The 22,144-nt window shown below is 45.6% G+C and overlaps 1 protein-coding gene across 4 annotated transcripts in view; it reads right to left on the reverse strand.

The window, feature by feature from the left end:
• Positions 1 to 929: 929 nt before the first annotated feature.
• Positions 930 to 22,144, reverse strand: part of dennd1b (DENN/MADD domain containing 1B) — a 92,571-nt gene continuing 71,356 nt past the window's right edge. For all 4 annotated transcript variants that reach the window (XM_040015032.1, XM_040015033.1, XM_040015031.1 and 1 more), the window contains 8 exons: positions 16,853 to 16,943; positions 15,326 to 15,366; positions 14,099 to 14,134; positions 13,675 to 13,731; positions 12,527 to 12,616; positions 5,726 to 5,811; positions 5,182 to 5,404; positions 930 to 4,959 (listed from right to left, as the gene is read on the reverse strand). In XM_040015032.1, coding sequence (XP_039870966.1) covers positions 4,120 to 4,959; positions 5,182 to 5,404; positions 5,726 to 5,811; positions 12,527 to 12,616; positions 13,675 to 13,731; positions 14,099 to 14,134; positions 15,326 to 15,366; positions 16,853 to 16,943 — 1,464 coding nt within the window. In that variant the 3' untranslated portion in view covers positions 930 to 4,119. The remainder of the gene's footprint in view (positions 4,960 to 5,181; positions 5,405 to 5,725; positions 5,812 to 12,526; positions 12,617 to 13,674; positions 13,732 to 14,098; positions 14,135 to 15,325; positions 15,367 to 16,852; positions 16,944 to 22,144) is intronic.

Genomic DNA, 22,144 nt, shown 5'->3' on the forward strand with positions numbered 1-22,144 from the left:
CTTAGGGACTAGAAAAGCGCTATACAAATGCAGGCCATTTACCATTTTTTACTACAAAGCAGAACGTCTTACACTCATTTCCACGTCTGTACTTCCATCCTCGGAATATGGAAGCCCGTTTCCGCCACTAAATAAAAAACAAAACAGCTAGTATCCATAACTCAAAATTTCGAGTTACTTTTCTCAAAATTTCGAGTTCGCTCTGCCAATCAAAAATATGCGTGAATGAGGTCGCTTTCTTGTTACCCGGAAGCATATGGCGCATATGGCGCAGAGGAACGCGCACTCAAAAACGGATCCCCACAAATTGGCGCTTTCGCGAGTGCGTTTGCTGACAGTAACACCGTGTGATTCAGCTAATAACACGGGGGTTTCATCATTTGTGAAGCCAGGCTGAAAACACTCAGCAATCTGTGGATTCACGACTGGGTGTAATACCGGTAGCTTAGCTGTAGCATTTGTAGCTGAGGGCTTCAGCTTCCGGGTAACGAGGAAATGACGTCATTCACGTAGATTACTGATTGGCAGCGCTAACTCGAAATTTCGAGTTACTTTTCTCAAAATTTTGAGAAAAGTATGTCGAAATTTCGAGAAAATAACTCAGAATTTGGATCCTTTTTTTTTAGTGGCGGAAACGGGCTTCCATATCGGAATGATTCCTGGGTTTCTTAAACTGTTCTTGCTCCTCCCCCTTTAAGTAGCGTTTGTTCTTCTGATTGGCTGCCCCTCGCAAACACATTTGAGAAGAGTGACATCATACAAACTAAACTGTGAGATTGTTATTTAGAGCTATAGCCTTGTTTATTGAGAAGATCACCCAATGAAATGATTAAAACGGATCCACGCCACAGGAAGTCCCCGTGTGGTTTGTATCCACCATCAAATACTGATTCTGTCCACGTGAGCACAAAGCGTCAGGAGTCGGGAGATGCAGAAGCATCAAACAGTATCATTTATTTTCAGTTCACAGTGCATACATGGTGTGCAGTTGTACCAGGTTACTCATCAATAGCACATTAGACTGACCTCAGTTACTTAAGACAGTTGTTTCCTCTGCAGTGGGAACATGCAAGTGTGCACAGTATCGGGAAAATCAATAAATGCATCATCGAAGAGCTGATCGTCATTACGATTCCCAGACAGGGGGGGGGGGGGAAATACATATATTTTTAATTGCCGACTGTAACATTCAGTGTAAAAGTCGTGACATCGTCATCTTTGTAAAGAAGAACCTGTGCATGAACCCACACTCAGTAAAAGATGCTACATAATCCACCACCTCCCACTCACTGCAAATACACGCTTTCAGGACAACCCGAGTCCCGTTGACAGAGTCCGACACGCTCGGGGTTCTTTGTTTTATTTTAGTGTAAAGCTTCTCAAATGATCTTCACAACAGCAGCTGGACACTCGAATATTCCCTCTCACCCCCCCGCCGTTAGATTTACAGTAGCTAGTTTTGTTTGTTACATTTTACATGAAATGTTACATTTCACTCCAACACGCGACGTAAGCGTAACATACGAGACCGGATGTTCGCGTCCACCATTCTCAGTTTGATGGCGACGGAGGCGCGAAATACCGAAATGAAAGCAACAGAAAGCACAAGCAGCGCGTCCACGCGGCCACAGCCGTGTTTCCTGTGTACGAGCAGGCGTCAGTACGTCCATCTGAATGTGAACGGCTACATGGGACATTTGTCAATATCTCTTTTTTCCTCCAAAAATAAAATCTAAAACATTCAAATATTAGATAGAATTTGTTTTTACAAGATACAACACCGATCATATATTATCCATGTAAAATATACTCAAGCCAGCAAAAATACGTCTATTCAGCTGAAAATAACTTTTTCATTATGAAATCAACTCCTCTGAGAATTGTTCTTTTTTTAAATACAGAATAAGCTCAGCACAAGTTTTTTTATTTAAAAAAAAAAAGAGCACACACAACATAAGGAATCCGCTAACAACCAAAGGAAAAGTACCTCATTTACAAAAGGATAAAGTAACCCAGAGATCTTCTCTTAAACACGAGCGGGAAGATTCCCAGCGACCACCGCAGCAAAGAAACCCTAAAAACACTGAGTGGAACCAGCTGAGCGCAGCCGAAACCCAACGACCAACCAAAACAACGCGAGTTCGTGTCAGGTTCGTTTCTCAGGTCCGGGCGGTGGTCAGAAACACGCACAGCCCACCTTCCTACAGCGTACCTGCGTAAGGCACAGCACACGGACCAGCTTTCTCTTTAAATGTGGTTGTTTATTCGTTCGGGGGCAGAAAGCAGTCCAATCGTGACCTTATACTCAAGTAAAATCGAATCACTCTCAGAGAAACTTTAGTATTTGGCATGTTTGCATAGTACAGAAGTATTTTCTTAATGTTTACAGAGCACAGAGGGCAGCACACAAACGCTTCTGGAGTCTGTTTTGCTTTTTTTCCTCCGTTTTGGATTCGCTAACCGATTCTTGGGCTTTTAGAAGCACGCCAGTGATTTTATGAGCAAATCGTTAACGCAGAGCAGCACTCAGAAAGTGGAGAAATGGCTGCTATTAAACTGTCACACCGACTGGCGTCTGGCATAAATCATAAGAACAACGAACCATAAATGTAATATTCCCGAAAAGAAGAAGAAAAGCGCTCTGCTTCTCTCTGGGTTTGCGGTGACGCGGTGAATGACGGGAAGCCGCGAGGGCTGGACGCGGCGTTTCTCTCCACAGGAGAGTCTGTTACAGGAATGCTTCAGACTCTGTGCACATTACATCCATGTGGCTACTCTGAGAACTATATTGCTTCATTACAGTACAATCATCAACCGCTGCATTATAGTGCAGCGTGACTCCGACCCACGCACAGACCGTTATTCCCTCGTGTGAGAAAGGCCAAGAAAGACACGTCAGCAAATACTGTGAAAAGACCAAAAACCAGCCAAAGACTGAACACAGGAGTCTGATAGTGGCGAGACACACAAAGCCTGATAGTTTTGGTCTTTTCAGGGGATTTGTTCATCGTAAAAATATAGAGCACCTCCTAGAAAGTTCACCTTTATTCACCCGCATAAAACTTCATGAAATCGGCAACAACTGGCCGTAATTTTAAGGTCAAAGTGAGAGTCGTGATGGGGGAGAAGCCGGGAGCAGGGATACTGGCTTTGACCTTTGACTGGGGTCTCTTCAGTGTGGAGAAAACAAAGTGTCCTGAGGAGATTTGGACATCACTGTGGACGCGACTGACAGCAGCTTAAAGCACATCATGTATCATTCATTATTCTATTAAATCGACAAAGGATCTGAGCGTCGCAGTGATTCTGATTACAAAGTACCTGCTGTGGCATCTGTAGATTAAGACACCAGAGTTTAAAAAAGAAATCACATGTCCGTGTAAGGCAGACATGTCACGCAGCGTACGGCGAGTCAAAAGGCCCGCCTCACCTGCTTTTTTGCTAAAGACTTTAGTACCTGGTAGGAATCATCAGCTGTTAATCCACATGTGCAAATTCATCATGTGAAATGTTTGGAGCGACGCAGCGTCCCTTCTTACTCCTGACACGCTCCGGAGGCTTTTCCAAACTCCTCCGTCAGCCGCGACTTTATCGAAAATGCGTTTAGTGCATCGTTTGGGGTGAACATGTGAAAAATACTAGACGACACAAAACGTTATTAAAGATCGTTAGAAAGAAATACTGAAAATCTCCGTCTGCTTAAGTAACTTTTGTTTGCAGTTGTACTTTTTTAAACAAGTCGTGAACTGGTGAAGCAGGTTAAACGAGGATGGTAACAGTTCGGCTGTGGTCTGTGGTTTTGGATCACAGTTCACGAGACGCTGCACTTGCATCCGATTCCAGAGGAAAGAGCCGACGACGTTTAGTTGATTTGTTTTTTTCCAATCGCTATAAATCAGGTTTGAGTTTAAAATATGCAGACGGCTCATAGAGGGAGATCTCTGCGGCGCACCGCGTCCTCTTCCTGCTCCTCACTCGGTGGCTTTTTGTTTGTGTTGGCAGGTTTGGACGTATGCTCGGAGCCGAGTGTCGAGATTAAAAACAAAGGGAAACAGAATAGTTTTGTTGCAGATAGCTGCTAATCGTAAAAGAAGAGTAAACCTGCTGCGTTTTACAGACTCAGGAGTCGTCTGCAGCTTTGCCCTGCACCTGGTGGTGACTGTTGTTAACTTGCGAGAGCTGCAGGCTGGTGTGGAGGACCGCGCCGAGGCAACACGTGGAGTCGATCTCCTCCAGGAGGCCTTGATCCTGCGCCGTGGGGGCCCCCGAGCCTTTACCCTGACCCAAACACAGGCCGAGCCCGAGGAGCCCCTCTTTGGACATCTCCTTCTCCCAGGGGACCTGCACGGCTGAATGGCTGGTCCTCGACGGGCTCCCCATGCCCTCTTTGCTCTCCCGCCTCTGGAGGGCCTTCTGCTGGTACTGCCTCGTCGTCTCCTTGGACATGACCTTCCTCCTGAGCACGTAGGTCGAGGCAGTCTGGTTCTTGGCCTGCTGAGGCTCCGAGCCGCTTTGAGGGTCCGAGATGGTCCGCGCCCGCACCCCCGGTGCAGGAGAGCAGCTTGGGTCAGAAGCAGATGCTGAGGAACTGTAGGTTTGTGCGAGAGTGGGGGACGACCGCAGAGGTGCGACTCGATGGGACAGCGTTGGCGAGTAAGAGAAACAATCTCCCGGTTTCCACGCTGTAGGCAGCGGGTCGGGGTCGGACTGATGAGGATTCGGCACTGAGACGTCGGCGCTCTGGGCTGGTGGGCTAGCAGCGGGCGCCGCAGGGACTGCTGCGGATTTTTTTGACATCTTCAGGCTGCTCTTGGTGGGCTGCCTGCGTGGGGATGGTGGAAGGTGTTTCCCGTGGACCACAGTGTCATCCTGACCCGTATTCCACCCGCTTTGATCGCCGCCTCCACTACAGCTGCTCTCATCTGCAGGTCTGGACTCACTGCAGGGCGTGGGCTTGGTCTGGCAAACAAGAGGCAGGAGAGTCACCACATGTTCACCCTCGCTGTTATTCTTTATTGACTAATGCATATGATGACCTTTGACCTCAAGTCAGAATGAAGCCGTCTTTAGAAATGTTGGATTTATTCACAACTTAGCAAATAAAAAGGCGAAAGCAGACGCAGAAAGCATTTCTATTTCCTGTAAAAAGAGACTCGTCCTACTCTACATTTTCCTGCGTACCGGGCCTTTGTAGTCTAAATCATCCACGGACAAGAAGAAGTCCAGACTCTTGGCGGCACTGAGTCTTCCTTGGTCCATCGTCGTGGTCGTCAGAGAATCCAGGATTTCTTCCAGAAGGTTCATCTGGCCCGACTGAGAGGAGTCGATGTCCAGATCGAGGGAGTACGAGTCATCGCTGTCCTCGTTGTAGGACGGCACGTCGCCGCTGTCCTCTGAGGAGACCCTGCGTTTGGAGGAAAAAGAGCGAAACGTCCGATTACCCCTTCATCTGTGTGCACGCGCGTCCAAGAGATCATTTTTCACAAGATAACCACGTTTTTATGAGAGGGTCAAATGCAATATGCTGCTCAACATCATACAAATGACATCACAATTCCATCAGCGTGCTCCTGCCCAGTGTGTCCACTAGGGGGCAGTGTCACCATGAGGGAAAAAGAAAAAAGGAGGACAAAAGCACTTCTGCACATAACCAACTTTTGAATCCATCACCCCAAGTTGTCATATCTTGACATATCGATCCAAAACTGAAAATGGCTTCACTCACTTGCTTGCATTGTCCAGCTCCTCATCATCAAGCCCATAGCCCAGCTCTCGAGGGCCCATGCTCATGGGAGACTTGCTGAAGTTATGCTGTTAATGAGAATAAAAAGGCAGGAGGATGTAGTTAGAAAGAAAAAAATAACGAGATAAAACAATAAAAATGGACCCGAGGGTTTTTTGGGGGGGGGGGGTGTCTCAGCTTCTCAGTAAATAATACAAGACTGCTGATAAACACGAGTCCAGACAGAGTACGGCGTTCTGCTGAGGTGCAGCTTTTCATAAAAGTACGACTTGGGATTCGACAGAAAGAAGAAGAAGAAGAAAAAAAAAAGAGTGCGTGTCTGGTGGGTCCCCATAAGACGGGACTAATAGCCTGTTTTAACGAGCCCGCGTCCTCAGGGTGGAGACTAAATTTGTCAAATTTGGGTCTGGGGATAAAAATCTTTAAGATCCCCTGCAGTGTTTTATCAAACTCAGCATTAAACATGAAGTAAAAGGTGCCGGAGAGTCAAGATACGGCCAGCTACACCAATAACTTGCATTATGGCACCAGTGCATTTGACACTGCAGCGTGGTGAATGATCTGAGCGCACTGCGGTCGTCTGACACGGTGGTTTAATAAGCCACCTGTGTACCGTGTTTAATGGGCGGGTTAGGGAAGAGACAGAAGCTTTACAGCGCAGGGGCAGGACTCTCCCCGTGGGAGCCCAAATCTGCCCCGGGCCACTTATTAACATGCCTTCCACTAAGATGCACATGTTCCTCTCACTGCGTTCATGTTCCCTGATGTTAACGCCATCTCACGCTTTCTAATTCACACTCTTTACATTTTGCTCATTTAGCTTTCTTTAACAATATCTGTGTTGTCTTTAAGCGCCCGTGGGTGCAGTTACAGCACCGCCGCAGTGGGTTACGGCCATGTTTTCCTCTGCTTTTTAACGCCACTTTTAGGCTCCACCTCTCTGCACGTTTCTCTTTAAACTAACGTAAGCTGCGTTATCAAAGGCCGTCACCCAGAAAAAAAGATGTTGTTCAGCCTCAAAAGTGATCAGAGTGTCGGGAAGGAACTCTGAGGATGATTGTGATCGTGCACCGTGACTCAAACGCCAGAACAAAGAGCGAGAGAGGAAGGTAAACGAGTGAAAACGGGAAGGAAGGAAATGTAGAGGTGAGGCAGGATTCCTCAAAGCCCCAAAGAATGATGGGAATGGTGTGCGAGTGTGTGTTTGAGGGGCGGGGGCAGTTTGGAGGGGGTCAGTATTGGAACGGTGAAGCAAGCCGGTCTTGATTAGCTGACGCAGTGCCAGCCAGACAGGCGGAATGTAACGTGTGGCTGCGCTGGCCTCATTTAGGGCCTGTGTGCACGCACGTGTGCACGCACGCACACACACATGCACACACGCATGCACACACACACACACGCATGCACACTATTACTAAAAAAAAGAAACACAAAGAGTTAAAGTGCCATTTTCTCCATAAAAGTCAGCCGAGGAGATGTGTGCAGTAGCCACTTAAGCCTCTCAGCCATCGGGCTAAACACAAACACATGTGGTGGCACTGCTGATTGGCCGAGCCGCTCCCCTTCTATGGTAGCTTGGAGCTATAATGAAAGAGATTTCAGAGGGGCTCAGGCCTGGGATCCCTAAACAGCTTTTAATGGATTCCTGTGTCAGGGCAGTAAATCTGGGGCCAGGCCGGCACGCCAGCCAGCAAAGCACGCCAGCAGAGCGAGAGATGCACCTGTGAGACACTCGCGGAGCGTCGGCTTCGGACACAAAAATACTTTCTTAAACGCTACAGACGCATGTTATATATCCTTTATGAACGCAGCTCCTCTCTCTGCGTGTAGGTGTTTATTAAAGCGACCGGACACAGGTCACGACGCCCGGCCTCTGATCTCGGTTACAGCTCTGTCTACACAACAGGAAGTACCGCAGGGAGCAGTAAATAGATGGGACGTCACTTCACGGCTTTATCAATTTGTCATTCCCTCTCTTCACTGTGACCCTCAGAGCAACAGGAAAGACCAAACTATTTACAACAACGAGGCGTTTCACAATAAAAGAGCAGGGGTCGCTTTATCACTTCTTCTTCTTCTTCTTCGTTTCTTTAACGGCCAGCATACTGAGTTCATTTAACCGCCGTCATAAATCAAAGTGTGCATTTGGTAGTTACTTGATTACCGGCTCTGCGGAGCTGTCACAACCAAGAGCAGCAGTTAAAATCGGAGCTCAGAAATGAGATTGGCTGCACGTCGATGTGAACAACAGCAAATAAAATATAAATACAGAGACATGCACGATGAGATATTCCTAACCAGTGCAAACAGGTCTGCTGTTACAGCTGCGACAGCTCTGTCACCGTCCCACATCGCCACAGGCCTGACAGGACAGAGGAGAGCACCGAGCAGGAGAACGGCACATTATCATACCGCTCCTTCATTAGCTTCTCGCTGTCGGCTAATGGGAAGCTGAAAGGCGAAAATGAAAAAGCGATTCTCGCTCCACGCCTCCCGTCTTTCATTTCCTTCCCTCCATCACTCGGCCGTCAGTGACAGATGTCACCGTTTCCGTCTGTCGGGCTCTCCGTTCCTTCCTCCTCACCACGACAAGCAGGAGTCGCGAAAATAATAAAAACAGGTTATTTAAAAAAACTCTCGAGTGTTTGTCAAATTAAAAACAAGGATCGGCGGATTTTATGGACTTTTTTAAATGCATTACTACTGGAACTGAACTGTAATTGCAAACATGGCGGCTATAAACAAGCTGAGATTACATCGAGCAAAGACACGTAAAGAAGAAAAACTCAGATTCGATTCATTTCTTCAGTCGGGGAAAAGGTCGCCACCGTGCTTCTGACAAGCTGTGTTTGGACAAAGTTGGTCTCTCCTCCGCTTTCCTTCCCTGCATGACCAGTTATACAGAACGACTCTCTGTGACAGGGCCAAACGCTAGTGGGCTTTAATAGCTGGTTGAACATTATACATTTCATATGGTATTTCAGAGCGGGCACTAATCTCACAGCTTGGCAGTGTATGTAAAGAGATTCCAGTAAATGCAAACAAACCTCGGGGAGAAGCAAAGCCTTTGCAGAAGTACGGCCAAGTGTCTGCCTGTTTAAGAGCCGCTCACTCGAAAAAGGGAGAGGAGAAAAAAAGCGGCGTTTGAGGAGCGATCCACTGCTCCTCTGTCCAACTGGCTGCTGCTGAAAGCTTCCTTTTCACTCAAACCAGGAGCCGTATAAAAGAAGACGAAATGTGCATTATGCTCATTCTGTCAAACCAAACACCTCAGGTTAAAAAAAGAAAAATCACCAGGTGTCCTTCAGTGGGTGCGATGCAGTACTTTGAAGCTTCCAGGAGATGGCACTTTGGTTTCAGCCAGGAAGCCGGCGGGTCTCTGAAGACCTTAGAAACTAAGTGGAGAGGAGACTGCACATGCATGCAGATACCAGGGAAGCACACAGAGCAACTGTACGCCAACACATCCAAACTGCTGCTACTAATGCGCAGCGTTAATCTTATGATGAGTATAACAAACCTTTTCTCCACTCAGAGTCACATTTAAAATTTAGATTATTGAGCTGTGACACTTTCAGATCCAAGCACTTTACCCAGACGGGTCTGTGTGCTGTCCCCGTTAAAGCATCTTCATTTACACAGAACATAAAGGTAATAATGTCTTTAAAACACATATCAGTAAAAACACGTTTGATCTCGGAGACAAATGATAGCCTTTCATCGTCGCACGCACACATGCACACATGCACACATGCACACATGCACACACTCAAGTATCCTGCAGACTTTGTTCCTGTTTTACATCTGTGCTAGCTTCCTGTTTCCCTTCAACTCTGAGCTGGCATTTCTCCTGCTTCACCAGGTGAAGAGTCCACAGCCCGGGGGCTGAGCCCGGCCACAAGCCTGCTGGCTGTCATTGCCCATAACGCTGTCCCGACCTCTGCTCTCTTCTGCACGCCTAACAGCTGTCATTCAGTTGCCTCCAACCTGAGGCGAACTGATAAATGCATGTTTGTGCACAGCACTCAGATACAGCCTCACATACTAAAGGGATGAGGTACAGACATAGTTTCTATTCACAGATGTTTGGAGCACAGTGCCACATGAAGCGCGCACACACACACACACACACACACACACACACACACACTCTAAGCTAAATCTTGAGCAGAAACTGGTGCTCACAAGAAACCATACAGGAGCCAGAACAATGGCTGTTTGTTGCCCCGTTCAGCCTCGTTTCTGTCAAACGAAAGGATTACTCCTACATTCTTAATCAACACGCTCACCAAACACTACAAATCACCCACATTGGCGGAAGCAGCTGAAATATGAACGCATATGACAGCAGCACTTCCTCTCTGGTACATGTGTTGGCTGATCAAATAGAATAGGAATTTGGTAACTCTGATTATTTCGCTATGATTAATTAAAGGAGCTTCTGCGGGATCATTCGTTTCATTTCAAGGACACACAGAGATGTGTGCAAAGAAAAAGATTTGTTTAAAAAAAAAAAAGCAACATTTTTCTTCCACGTTGGCGTTTGCAGCGTCTCTGCAGCTGACGTGTTTCAGGTGGACGGCGCTCCGACGGCCGCTCGGTTAAACGTACGGTGGAGGCGTCGCTGATGGGTTCAGTGCACGCAGCACAAAATGCTTTAATAACAAATTAGCTGGTAATATTAGCTTTATTAGACGTGTAACAGCAGTGTATTCTCTCCTGGCTCAGCGACGCACTGACTCCACTTGTTGGTCAATTAAGTGCAGAAATTAAGGAAAAGGTGCAGAAAATCTCTCAAAATAATAAAAAACAGACGCTCATGTTTCATGATGTGTTTACCGGATTGTTTTTAAAGCAAAAGTCTTTGCCAGTTTAATAAGTACACTTAAAATAAGTCTGCATGAACACACACATTGATGACGGTGTTACTTTTTACATTTTCACTGGAGATTTTTATCGCCTTGCACTGAAAGTTATTTTTAATCATCGTTTTACCCTCATTGATCTTAAAAGTGCACAAATATTTACAAGGATTTTTTTGCACTGTTGAGACAAATGTTTGCTGTGTGGTTAGAGACACGACAAAAAACCCCTAAAGATTAAAAAACTCTTAACGATGAGCGCGGGCCAAACGTGCGGGCGCGAGCGAGGGAGGCGGATCAAGGTGCTTCTTTTCCACTTTACTTAACCTTTATTTAACTGGGTTAGTCCCACTGAGATCAATTTCTCGCGCGAGGAACACCTGGTCAAGACGTTTGTGGGCAGAACAACAGCACGAACATTTCATAAAAAGCTGAAGAAAATAATTTAAAAAAGAGACGAGTGAGACACGGCGAGCGCGAGAACAGCGGCGACGCTCGTCTTCAGATCAAATGTAAATGTGCTGCACTAAACGGTTCAAAGTATAGAAATTACTGACGTGGAGAAAAAACTGCAGACTATTTGTTCAAAATACAATAAAATATTGAGGCCTGAACCTGCAGCCGAGGATTTATGTGCATGAATATTAATTAATATCCATTTCATCAATTAAACCAAGTAGTGTTTGCAAGTGCTTTTGATTTGTGTGAATTGGTTAATATGCTAATAGAGAAAATCAATATTATGAGAGCAAAGAACGGGAGCATCATCGGGAAGAGAAACTGATGGACTACATCTAAACACAAACACACAAAGCGGCGCTGTGGGACACGCCGTCCTGTGTCCTGCGTGTCCCTCCTCCAGCGGTCTCCAGGGACCCGTTACTGTGGCAATGAGCGGGCCTCGGCGGTACGAGCGGGGCTGTATATCCTGAATAAAAAAAGTGTGTGCGTGCATGTTTGTGGGGGTGCGCGCGCATGCCGGCTGGGGGGCGGGAGGTGTCCGAGGAGGCCTTTAGAAAAGCCCTAATTGCCGTTCCTCTCTTCTCCCCGGCCGTCACACCTTCCTCTGCGCTAAGACTTTCCAGCCTCATCACACACACAGGAAATACAACACTAATTAGAGACAGCACAACCTCTCCTAATCACACTCTTACACGACTGTGACCAAAATGTCAGAATGTGCACGCAGGCGTGTTTGTGTGTGTGCGCGTCTTTAAAGCTGGGAACTGGGAGTCCATATATTCGTTTAGCAATAAGAGGTGGAAAAGCTCCAGCCTGGACCAGCCGAGCACAGACGCGAGGCAGGAGCAGAAGCAGCATCCTCGAGGCTGTGTGCATTTGTTTAGCACAGATGTGTGCGACTCCAACGGCGCGATGCTAAATCTACACATTTTCATTTACACCGCGCTGCAGCGTCTAATAGTTAAACTACAGAGTATTTTCTCCTCGCATATTTATTGATGAATGTGTGTTTTGTGCGTGTGCACGCGCATGCACATGGCCGTGCACGCTCTGCACACAACAAAGAACAAAAAAAAAAAAAGTGCTAGCACTTATGGTGCACAAGCAAATTCTTCAGAGGAAACGCTGACCAGCAGATGAGCTGATTCGACTGTCCGTGCTGTTCAGAGGAAAACACTGAATGTACAACACGAGCGCATTGAAAGAGGAAAAAATGCTTATCGTTACATTTGGCACCCTGACAAACTACTGTACTTCTGAGAGATGCTACAAGAGAGACAGAGAGCTGGGGGAGAACGAGGGAGGGAGGGGAGTCAGAGAGATGTGGGGGGGAGGGGGTGGACTGAAAAGAGTTCAGAGGAAAAACACTGAATCCATTCTGGTCAAGTGAAAGTGAGCTCTGCTGTAATCAGTCAGTGTAAATGTAGTTAACTCATTTACTGATGTGTGTGTGCCATACCCGTCTCATCTTCTGCAGTCTCCTTGGAGACAGGCTCTTGGTACTGGTTGGAGATCCTGGATAGACCACGATCCCCTCCTCTTCATCGTCCTGACAAAGAAGATGAATTTCGGTTACAAAACAGGCGTAAATATCGACGTCCGTGCAAAAGAGCAACGAATGCAACGAAGCCGTCTGATGCCGCCTCACGGTAACGTTACATTAAAGGTTAAACGATCAGTCTCTGGCTGGTTTTCGACAAATCCACGTGGCTTTACCTGGTTTCCTCTGCGTGACACAGTTTCAACTATACGTGGACGCTTTGTGATGCAGAAAATACTCAAAGCACCAAATTAGTCGGAGAAAAAAGAATCACGAGCAAATACACGTAACTGCTATTAAAACTGATGAAAGTCTGGCTGTTCTTCAGTCTCAGAGCCAAAAACAAACTTTTCACTTCTACGAGACGTTTTTCAGCACGAGACAGATGGATACCTTTCGCTCTGTCGCTCGAAACATTTCCCTCTGAGTTACGACAACAACAACCACGGTAACCACCTCTGACGCATCGACATGCTCGTGCTTTTAGGGCCCCCGCTTGGGCTCGTGCAGCTGGCAGCAAAAGAAATCCGGTGCAGTTTGAATCGCATCATAAATTAATTTCTCTAAAAAGGAAACGTGTTTAAGCGGAGAATCAAACACTTTCCGCACCTCTGTTTGCCGCCGCTGCGCCCTCCCCTCCTGCTCATCATCAGCACCCTGAGCCTCTCGGTTTCCCACTGACAGATCAAACTGCTATTGCCTTATCAAACCCATCAGGCTTATGGAAACATACACCTCGTTACATTAGCTTTGAGGAAATCACAGGCTCGCTGATGAAATATGCAGACAATAAAGAGAGAAAGAAGGGGCTGCGGCTCGGATGACATGACAGGCCATAGCCAGAGGGGCGCTGGTTAAAAATGTACAGCCCTGAACAAAGCGCTAAGCAGGCTTCAACAGTCATTAAAAGGCCCCTACGTCAGAATCACACACTCCATGTAAAGCAGCTTTCCTGTCTGTTTCTATGAGGGAGGCATGTATCCATCTGAGGGCCTCCCAACAAAATGATGTGTGCGCGGGTGTGTTTGCACGCCCCCGACAGCGTGCGAAGGTCCGGTGCAGCTCACCCTTGCTTTCAGTATGCCCCTAAAGTCCCGGATCCCCTTCTTAGCATGAACCTTGGCCTAGGAGGGAAACACACACACACAGTAAGACACAGATTACACACAAAACATGTTGCATTAACATTCTGTTCTGGTTTCATGTAACATCAAGAAATACTTTGATCCCCGCGGCAAAAAAACATGCAGACAAGAGGCGGGATGAGAGAGCCTCGCACATCCAGGCGGGGCACCCCGGCCACCCTACCGTACGCCACATAACAACACGCTCATCTAATATTTACCAGCTGTGAACAATTCTCCTGATTGTTGGCGACTCGTCGGCCAAGTTTGAAAAAGTTCATTTGAAAACCTTTAAAAACGTCTTTAAAACCTCTTTTTCTTCCAGGTTTGAATCCTTGTTGTGCACAAATGCAAAGCAACACTTTACCTTTGACACGGCTGTGTTGAAGAGCGCTCCTCCTCTCTGTAAGACACGGAAACTGTCAGTCAGGGACGGGCGCTTGGGGCAAACGCACAAACATTCAAAAGAACATTTGAATCAATTACTGCTACAGCCGCAGAGATGCGGCTTTATCGACTTTCACTGCAATCAGTCTGGCGACAAATGAGCTCCGGCTCACGTTAAACCACACCGGGCGATCGCACCGATCGATCGGCTCCTATGTCACTCGCCACACGTCGGCCGCAGCACGACTTACAGCGCACACCTTAGCTACAATCTACAAAACAACACGGCTGCTAACAGCGACGCATAAACACCAAACAGCATCAGCGAGCAGCGATAGACGACGTGGTTTTATTTAGAAGCAGCCTAAAACAGCGATAGAAAGGATGGTATGTGATTGATTCGTACTTTGAGTTCTGCACGCTGACATTATGGCACCCAGCATCTCTCGCCGCCTTTCTTCTTTGTCTCTCCGATTTGCTGCTTTTTTCCTTTGGCGTCTCAACTCTTTTCTCTCTGCTGGGTCTTTAGTGTAAGCACAAAGCGTTGGCTAAACGGCTAAACAGAGTAAATGGCAGGCAGCGTTTCAGAAGTTGGCAGAGGGAGAGGAGAAGAGGGGCCGAGGTGAAGGCCCCTCTTATAGATCCCTGTCAGTCAGGAAATATGAACTTTAACAAACCTTTGAAGAGCACTCTAGAGGACTAATTCAGCCTTAGCTGACGGCTTTGGGGGGGGGGGTGAGTGAGAGAGGGAGAGGCCAAGGTTGTGGTGAGGTGGGGTGGGGGGGGGGGGGCTGTGACAGAAATGAGAGAGCGAGACAGACGGATAAGAGAAGAGGAGGAAATGGCCAGAGAGAGATGAAGGCGGGAGAGACGCGTGTTCTCGGCGTGGTTCAGCGGAGTAACGCCCGTGTTTGCTGCCAGATCAACACGTCATGTCGGAGGACGTCTTGTCACGTCAAATCGCTTCCGTCTCCCTCCCCGTCCGTCTCCGCTGTCCTGCTGCACGCGCCGCTTCACACGCACCCAACTGCACTCGAGCTCGATCTGCGCGTTCAGGCGGCGCCTTCATTCCAAAGGCAACGGCGAGGCTTCAAACGCCAAGTCGCGCCTGTCATGCTTTCAATTAAGTATAACTCGGGAATAATATATATAAAAATAAAAGCACTGGGAAAGGTATAGATGTAGATACAGCGTGTTCGGTAAATACCTTTACGGTGTGCATCCACTGCTGGTAAGACCGAGAATTACCTGACAGGACGTATAAAACAGGACATGTGATTAATCGTTCAGGGTTCAAAAGAAGCCCCATACTGGCTGCTGGAAATGCAGCCACAGTGAAACACTGTTATGCTTTTGGTAAAATAATCGACTGTTAATTTATTTTGATCATGCAAACAATAAACAGCAACATTTAGCAAAGAGAGAAAAATACTACACAAAATAAAGTTAATATCACATCAGGACATTTTCTAGAGACTTTCACTTAATTTCAACATTTTCATGTCTTTATAGTTCGAGAAGATCATATTTTAACTCTTTTTGAACTGTTTTCTTTTGGACGTTGCTTCAGCTTCACTCCATGCACACAAACACTGAAGCTTTTTCTTGCAGTACGGACCTTCACTTACAAAAACCCCTTCAATTATAACTTCTTTAAGAACAAACATACTCTGAATATTTCCTGGCAGTTCCTTATTTTTTGCTTTGAATAGAATTTGTGCTGTTTGGAATTTCACTAGATCGGCACATTTCAATATTTCAGACTGCAGTAACCTGTAACCTGCAGTGTGGATGATTCAAACTGCGTTTTTTGAAGAGTACAAAGTGAATGTAATGTAGTTTTACAGTTGTGGCCCCAGACCTCTGCACAGTAGCTTAAGTAAGGTGAAACCAGTGAACAGTAGAACATGAAGGGATGTTCTGTCTAATACCTGCTTTGCCTTGTTTAGTGTTGAGTTGAAGAATTTTGGGCCCAAACTGACCCTTGGGGTACATCACAAGCAATGTGCATACATAAGGAGCATTTAATTTCACAAACTATCAGTTAAATAACTCTGGACTCAATCTAAAGCGACCCCTCTGACACCATAACCTTCCAGTTTTCTTATTAATATATCCTGATCTATAGAGTCAAATGCTTTTGTCAAGTCTATGGAGATTTTCTAGTTCTCAGGCTCTCCTATCAGACCACAGTGTGGTCGGGGTCAGAGTTCACACTGAAAAGCTTAAAAGCACGACGGCAGCAACATCTGGATGGCACCGCTTCTTTTCTGTACCGTCTAAAATCTGTGTTGCTGCGATTATATGATCAAATTTGTCCTGCGAGGCTTTGTTTTAACAGGAAACAATAAGCTCTTTGGTTTGCACTCTGCTAGCTTCACACGTGCGTTTTATTATCGGCCCGAGAACAAACAACACTCAGGATGCGTGTGAAACTTTAAACCTGAGAACAGCAAAGAGCAACTGCAAGTCATGACATCAGTGTCACTTATATAATAATCAGTGCATTAATATTTAAAATCGACATGGTTGCGGCTGCGATATCTTACAGCAGGCCTCAAACACTGAGTGAACATAATTTATCAGCATTTCACTTTTTTTAAAAAGGCTTCTAATTATTTTCAGTTTAGCGGCCTCACCTCGTTCTGTTCGCTGACACTTCCTGTGCGTTGCATTAAAATATGGCAAATAAAAATAACGCCGCTAATTGACAGACAAGTCCAGCAGTACTCACTTCCACAGAAGCCCCCCTCTGTGATCTCTTCTTCAAACACGTCAGTGAAGCCACGGCCTGCGTTCAATTTGGCCAGCCGTCCGTCGATGAACTGCAACCATAAATTTAAACATGCTTATTAAAGAAGGGAGCCGGGGGTGGGGGGATGTGAACACACTCACACAGATACAAACACTCCAGCAGCCACAGAGGGGTGTTATTAATCCTACCTGACGGAAACTACATCCCAAGATTAGTTGGGCTGCAGGTAATAGGGATTTGGTAATGCGGAGCAGGTGAGGGATTAGAGCAGCAGACGACATGCTACACTCTGTCTGAGACACGAGGAAGTTTCATTTCCTCCCTTTGTAACGTGGCGAGCAGAAAAACTCGCACTCGTAAATATGGACTTAACAGCTAGACAGCGACACGTTTCACGAGCGCAGTCGCAGGCGCGCGTAAACATGTTACGCAACCACAAGCGCAACACAAACGTTTGCAAACACAAAGTAAACATTTAAGATGAACAGAATAAACAAACAGCATTCTTTAAAAAGCATGAAAGTAAACGGAGTCGCCCAGACTGAGGCTGCAACTTAAAAAAGCAGAGATGAGACGGGAAACTGAATTATACTTGTAGCAGCTACAAAGACATCAAAGGCTTTGTTCCTTAATATTTTGGCCTATCATAAGATTTGTGGTGTGCCAAGCAGTGCAGATTCTTATTAGTTCAATGTTTTATGGCTCCGTGTTTGGGTTTTTTTTAGGGGAAAGAAACTACAAATTACAAATATTGAACATGAAGAAAATCATTATAGGAACATTGATGACTCACACAGACACAGACACACACACACACACACACACACACACGGTGTTCTGTTAACTTCATCCAACCAAACTGACCACAGGTTGGCGTTAGCTTCTAGTCCCAAAGCTTATTTTATGATCAAACCTCTATTGTGACATCATCGGTTAAACTTGGCAAGTCTGTGGATGTTAACAAAAAGGAACAAAATACACACACACACACACACACACACACACACACACACACACACACACACACACACACGTTAAGTCACTTTTAAATCTCCCAGTGCAGTTTTAACAAGTCTGCTAAGAGTCGTTAAAACTGTGTGAAAATGCAGAAAAGACAACTTTGCACAGGTTTGACTGTCTCATCTCAAACTTAGATGTTTACATTTTAAACTTCTTGTGTGGAGGTTGGAGGGAAAAGTAACAATGTGCCATTGTGCTTATTTAAATAAATAAATGCATATAATGATATGCAAACATATATATCTGCATCTGCATTTAAAGCTGGAATTTTCACTAATTATTACCATTAATTAGTGATCAACACCTACTACCTTTCAAACAATGTTTAAGGATTTTAATAACATACGAGCACAGAGGCAACATGCTGCCATTTGATTTCCAAGCGGTCCCGTTTCCACCCCTGAAAGTGTGGCCAAAGTATAACAGCAGCAGAGGCTGTTCTTGGGTGCATGTCTTCAGGGACAGCCTGCTAACTAGCGGCCGACGCGTCGACCCGCGCCCACGGTCAGAAGAGCTGGAAACTCATCATTAGATCATTTTAATGAGAGGTGAGAGCGCCGCCTCCAACCGGTGCTCTGCTTCATGGCTGGCCCAATTAGCGCAGATAATCAACCCAAATCATCACCCAGGCAGAGCCTCCGCTTACACTCCCCACCCCACCCCCAGCCATATTACCTGCCTCATTGTGGGCCTTAATTAGACATTACTCATCAATGGCAGCCTGTGATCAACACACTCTCGCACACATGCAAACCAGCACTTCAAATAAATAAATTAAAAACAAAAAACAGTCATTCTGGTGTTCAAGCACATGAGCATGTCCATAAACACAAGAACGAAGACACAACAGACCCTTTTCATACCGCCTTAAATAAGGGTGGTGGGGGATGGTTAAGGTTACAGATATAACCAAGGTTCTCTGATTAGCATGTCTCACTCTTGGAACCGCCCATTAAAGGAGCTCGACACCAGGACGGGTGCCGTGCCAACTTATACAACCTGATGGTGGTGGGGGGGAGCTCGCTTCTGCTACCATGACAAATAACTGGCCACCTGATCCAGAACTATCCTCCACCTGTGGTCTGGCTTTGGGTCCTTGGACTACAGGTTTCTGGGACCTCTGGACAAACAGGGGAGAAGGCAGAGCCCAGGACATCCCCACCTGTGTGCATCACTGGGACTAAAGCAGGCGAGAGCTGAGGCTTCTTTGGAAAGTAGAGTTTCAGTGCCTCGTCAACACTGTGCTTCTCCTCACCGCTCTCTTTGCATGGAGGTGTTGGGCGAAGAGTAAAGGAGGTCCTTTACTAATAGAATAGGATGCTGCGTTCTCTCCTGAAGATCCAGGACTTACGCCCAAGTAGCCTGTACGACCACTACTGTACGCAGGAAACATGTTATAATACAGCGATCAAGAATAAAGGGAGGACTGTAGACGATGATGTGGCTTCATCATCTGTCTCCATAATCTGGTCTAATAAAACGTTTGAACGTTGTTTGAACTGAGCGACTTCTGCTAGAGATGGCACGATACCACTTTTTTATGTCCGATACCGATATCATGAATTTGGATATCTGCCGATACCGATATGAATCCGATATAGTGTTTTTTAATCAATAAAACTGTTTTTTAATATCTTGCTGCTTTTTGTGTAAGTTCATACTCAAGTTAAAAAAAACAACAAAAAAAACAAACACTAAAGCTACTCTGTTACACCTGTATGCAAAAAATACAACAAAAATATTTCATAGTTCAGCAAAACTGATCAATCTAATAAACTTAAACCTGCTCCGTCCTCCCTATTAAGCAACCTAATCAATAGGGCTCTAAAACTCCCAGCAAAAAAAATAAAATAAAAATAGGGAACCACCCCTCACGCTCCACCTCATGATGCTTAATCGACGTAATCAACTTTAATTTGATGCAGTGTGAAAAAGAATGCACAGAAATAAATTATTTTTCAAGAATAATTAAATAGATTCAACATCTTTCTTCTACAGAACTGCACAGATGGTATCTTCCCAAAGGAAAAAGTACTATAGCTTACTAGGGTGTATTAGACTTAACAGTTACTATATACAGTAATGGACTTCTATACATTACACTATACATTATACATAATCAGATTAAAACTTTGGGTGTAAGATTCAGATAATTATTTATTAAAAGCTCGACATTTTAAATGAGAATAAGAAAGAAAAGTATGTCTCTGTGCCCCCTTTTCCCTGTTCATGCCCTATCGGCCCCCCTGGCTAAACTTTGCTAGATCCGCCCCTGCACAGTTACCAGCCATCAGCTGTAGAAAAAGATCCTGGTGTAGAAAGTAATATTAAATAAATTCTAACAGCTTATCAAGCTTAAACGTGCTGCTGTTGTTCAGCCGCTGGTTTCTTTCTGGTGCAAAGTGAGACAAAAACAAACAAGAGAGACGGACTCGCGACAGAAAAGCTGATCAGCTGATCATTGATCAGTTTCATGATTGAAGTAGCAGCAGGAGAGAGAGAGAGAGAGAGGCAGTCGCTCCATATATCGGTTGTTAAGCTTAACGCAGGAATGCTTTACAAACATTCAGAGATGAACTTACACACTTGCTTTACTTCTCTCTGGGATCACTTCCTCAGAGATGAAATGCTGGTTTGGTAGCGAGGCTACAAACACACACAGCTGCTCTATCAGGTGACCACACTGCTCCGAGTGCTACGGTTATGAGCCGAGTTACGCCGTGTCGCAAGTTCTGTGAGGAGCTTTTTTGATGTTTAATAGATCGGATTACATTTTTATTTTTCTCCGATATCCGATCCAGTAATTTACGTCAGTATCGGACCGACACAGATACGTGATATCGGATCGGTCCGTCTCTAATTTCTGCAGCCGTCAAACTAACATTTTATAACCTGCGTTTGGCTGGTAGGTAAGCCTGTCTGTGCGCGTTCACCTGCATGTTAGGATCAAGGATATTTCATGCTCTCGTCCGACCCAGGCGGGCCTCACACACTCGCCCAACTGCACAACACAATTCGCTGGTAAGCTAAGTGAGGAAAAGGAATGAAACAAAGACATTTTCCCAGGCAGCATAAATGGGTCGTTCTTTTGATGTACTGCTTCCCATGACATCATACTGTATTACTACTTGCTAGAACAGCGGTCCCCAACCCCCGGCTCCACGGCCCGGTTCCCATCCATGAGTCGTTTGGTACCGGGCTGTGAGAGTTGAGGCTCGGGTGTGAAATTTATGGTTTTCAGGGTTTTTATTGTTATTTTTTTATTGTTTTTATTGTTAACTCAGTTTTCCTGGGTCTTTTCCCGTTTGCTATGAATAAATCTTTTCTTTGGTACCAGTACTGATTTTATTTTGTTGTATTTATCCACGACACCTTAAAGGCCGGTCCACGGCACAAAAAAGGTTGGCGACCGCTGTGCTAAAGTACCTCTTGGCCTGTTGGAAAGTTTTGTTTTTAGTTTAGTTTTGTTGGTAAAGCTGAAGCTAAAGCTAACCTTTGTAAGCAACAGCTTTGCTGCTTTAGGACAAAAGAAGTCGGGTCCCTACTCACATGAGCATCTTTGGCACCAGCACCGTTGTTGGCCTCATGGCGAGGTCACGTAGGATATTTTTAAATAGCGAGACAGTAATGGATTCTTCAAAAGAGGAAACTCTGAGGAAAGAACCACGACGGGACCGAACGAGGGCCAGCTTTAATGAAGCTTTCACGGTTACTCAGAATTCTGATTTCGCCAACATTTGGAAATCGAGTCATTTACTTGTTCAAGACTCAAACAAATGTTGCTGCTGATTTAAAAACAAATCCAAGCCAAACTAAATATGTGAAGACAGACAAGTGAACGTATGAAGAACAGATGATAGCGCTGCTGCAGCGCTTCGACTCTAAATGTCTCTTTGTTTCCCTCGTGCCCTCTTGGAGTACATATCAAGCATGCTTATAGACATGAAAAAAGGACGCATGCAAATATTAGAAATATGAAAAAGCTGCATTTTGCATTTTTTCCTGTTGCCGTTAAAATAATATTTACTTTCCAGTTTCCTGCAGCAGCTGTGATACACAATGAAGTGTGCTTTCTGCACTGCGAGACTGCGACCGCACACAACGGATTAATTTATTACACACCATTCCTCGACAATCTTGTTCTTATCCGCCAAGACTGATGCATAATAAATCACTGGAGTCCAAGTCCCAGTGAAACAGCACATGGCTTCGTTTTGTCAATAGGAGAAAGAGTTCATTGACTCAGTCTCT

This window comes from Simochromis diagramma, unplaced genomic scaffold (genome assembly GCF_900408965.1).
Source record: "Simochromis diagramma unplaced genomic scaffold, fSimDia1.1 OVJJ01000453.1, whole genome shotgun sequence".
NCBI lineage: Eukaryota > Metazoa > Chordata > Actinopteri > Cichliformes > Cichlidae > Simochromis > Simochromis diagramma.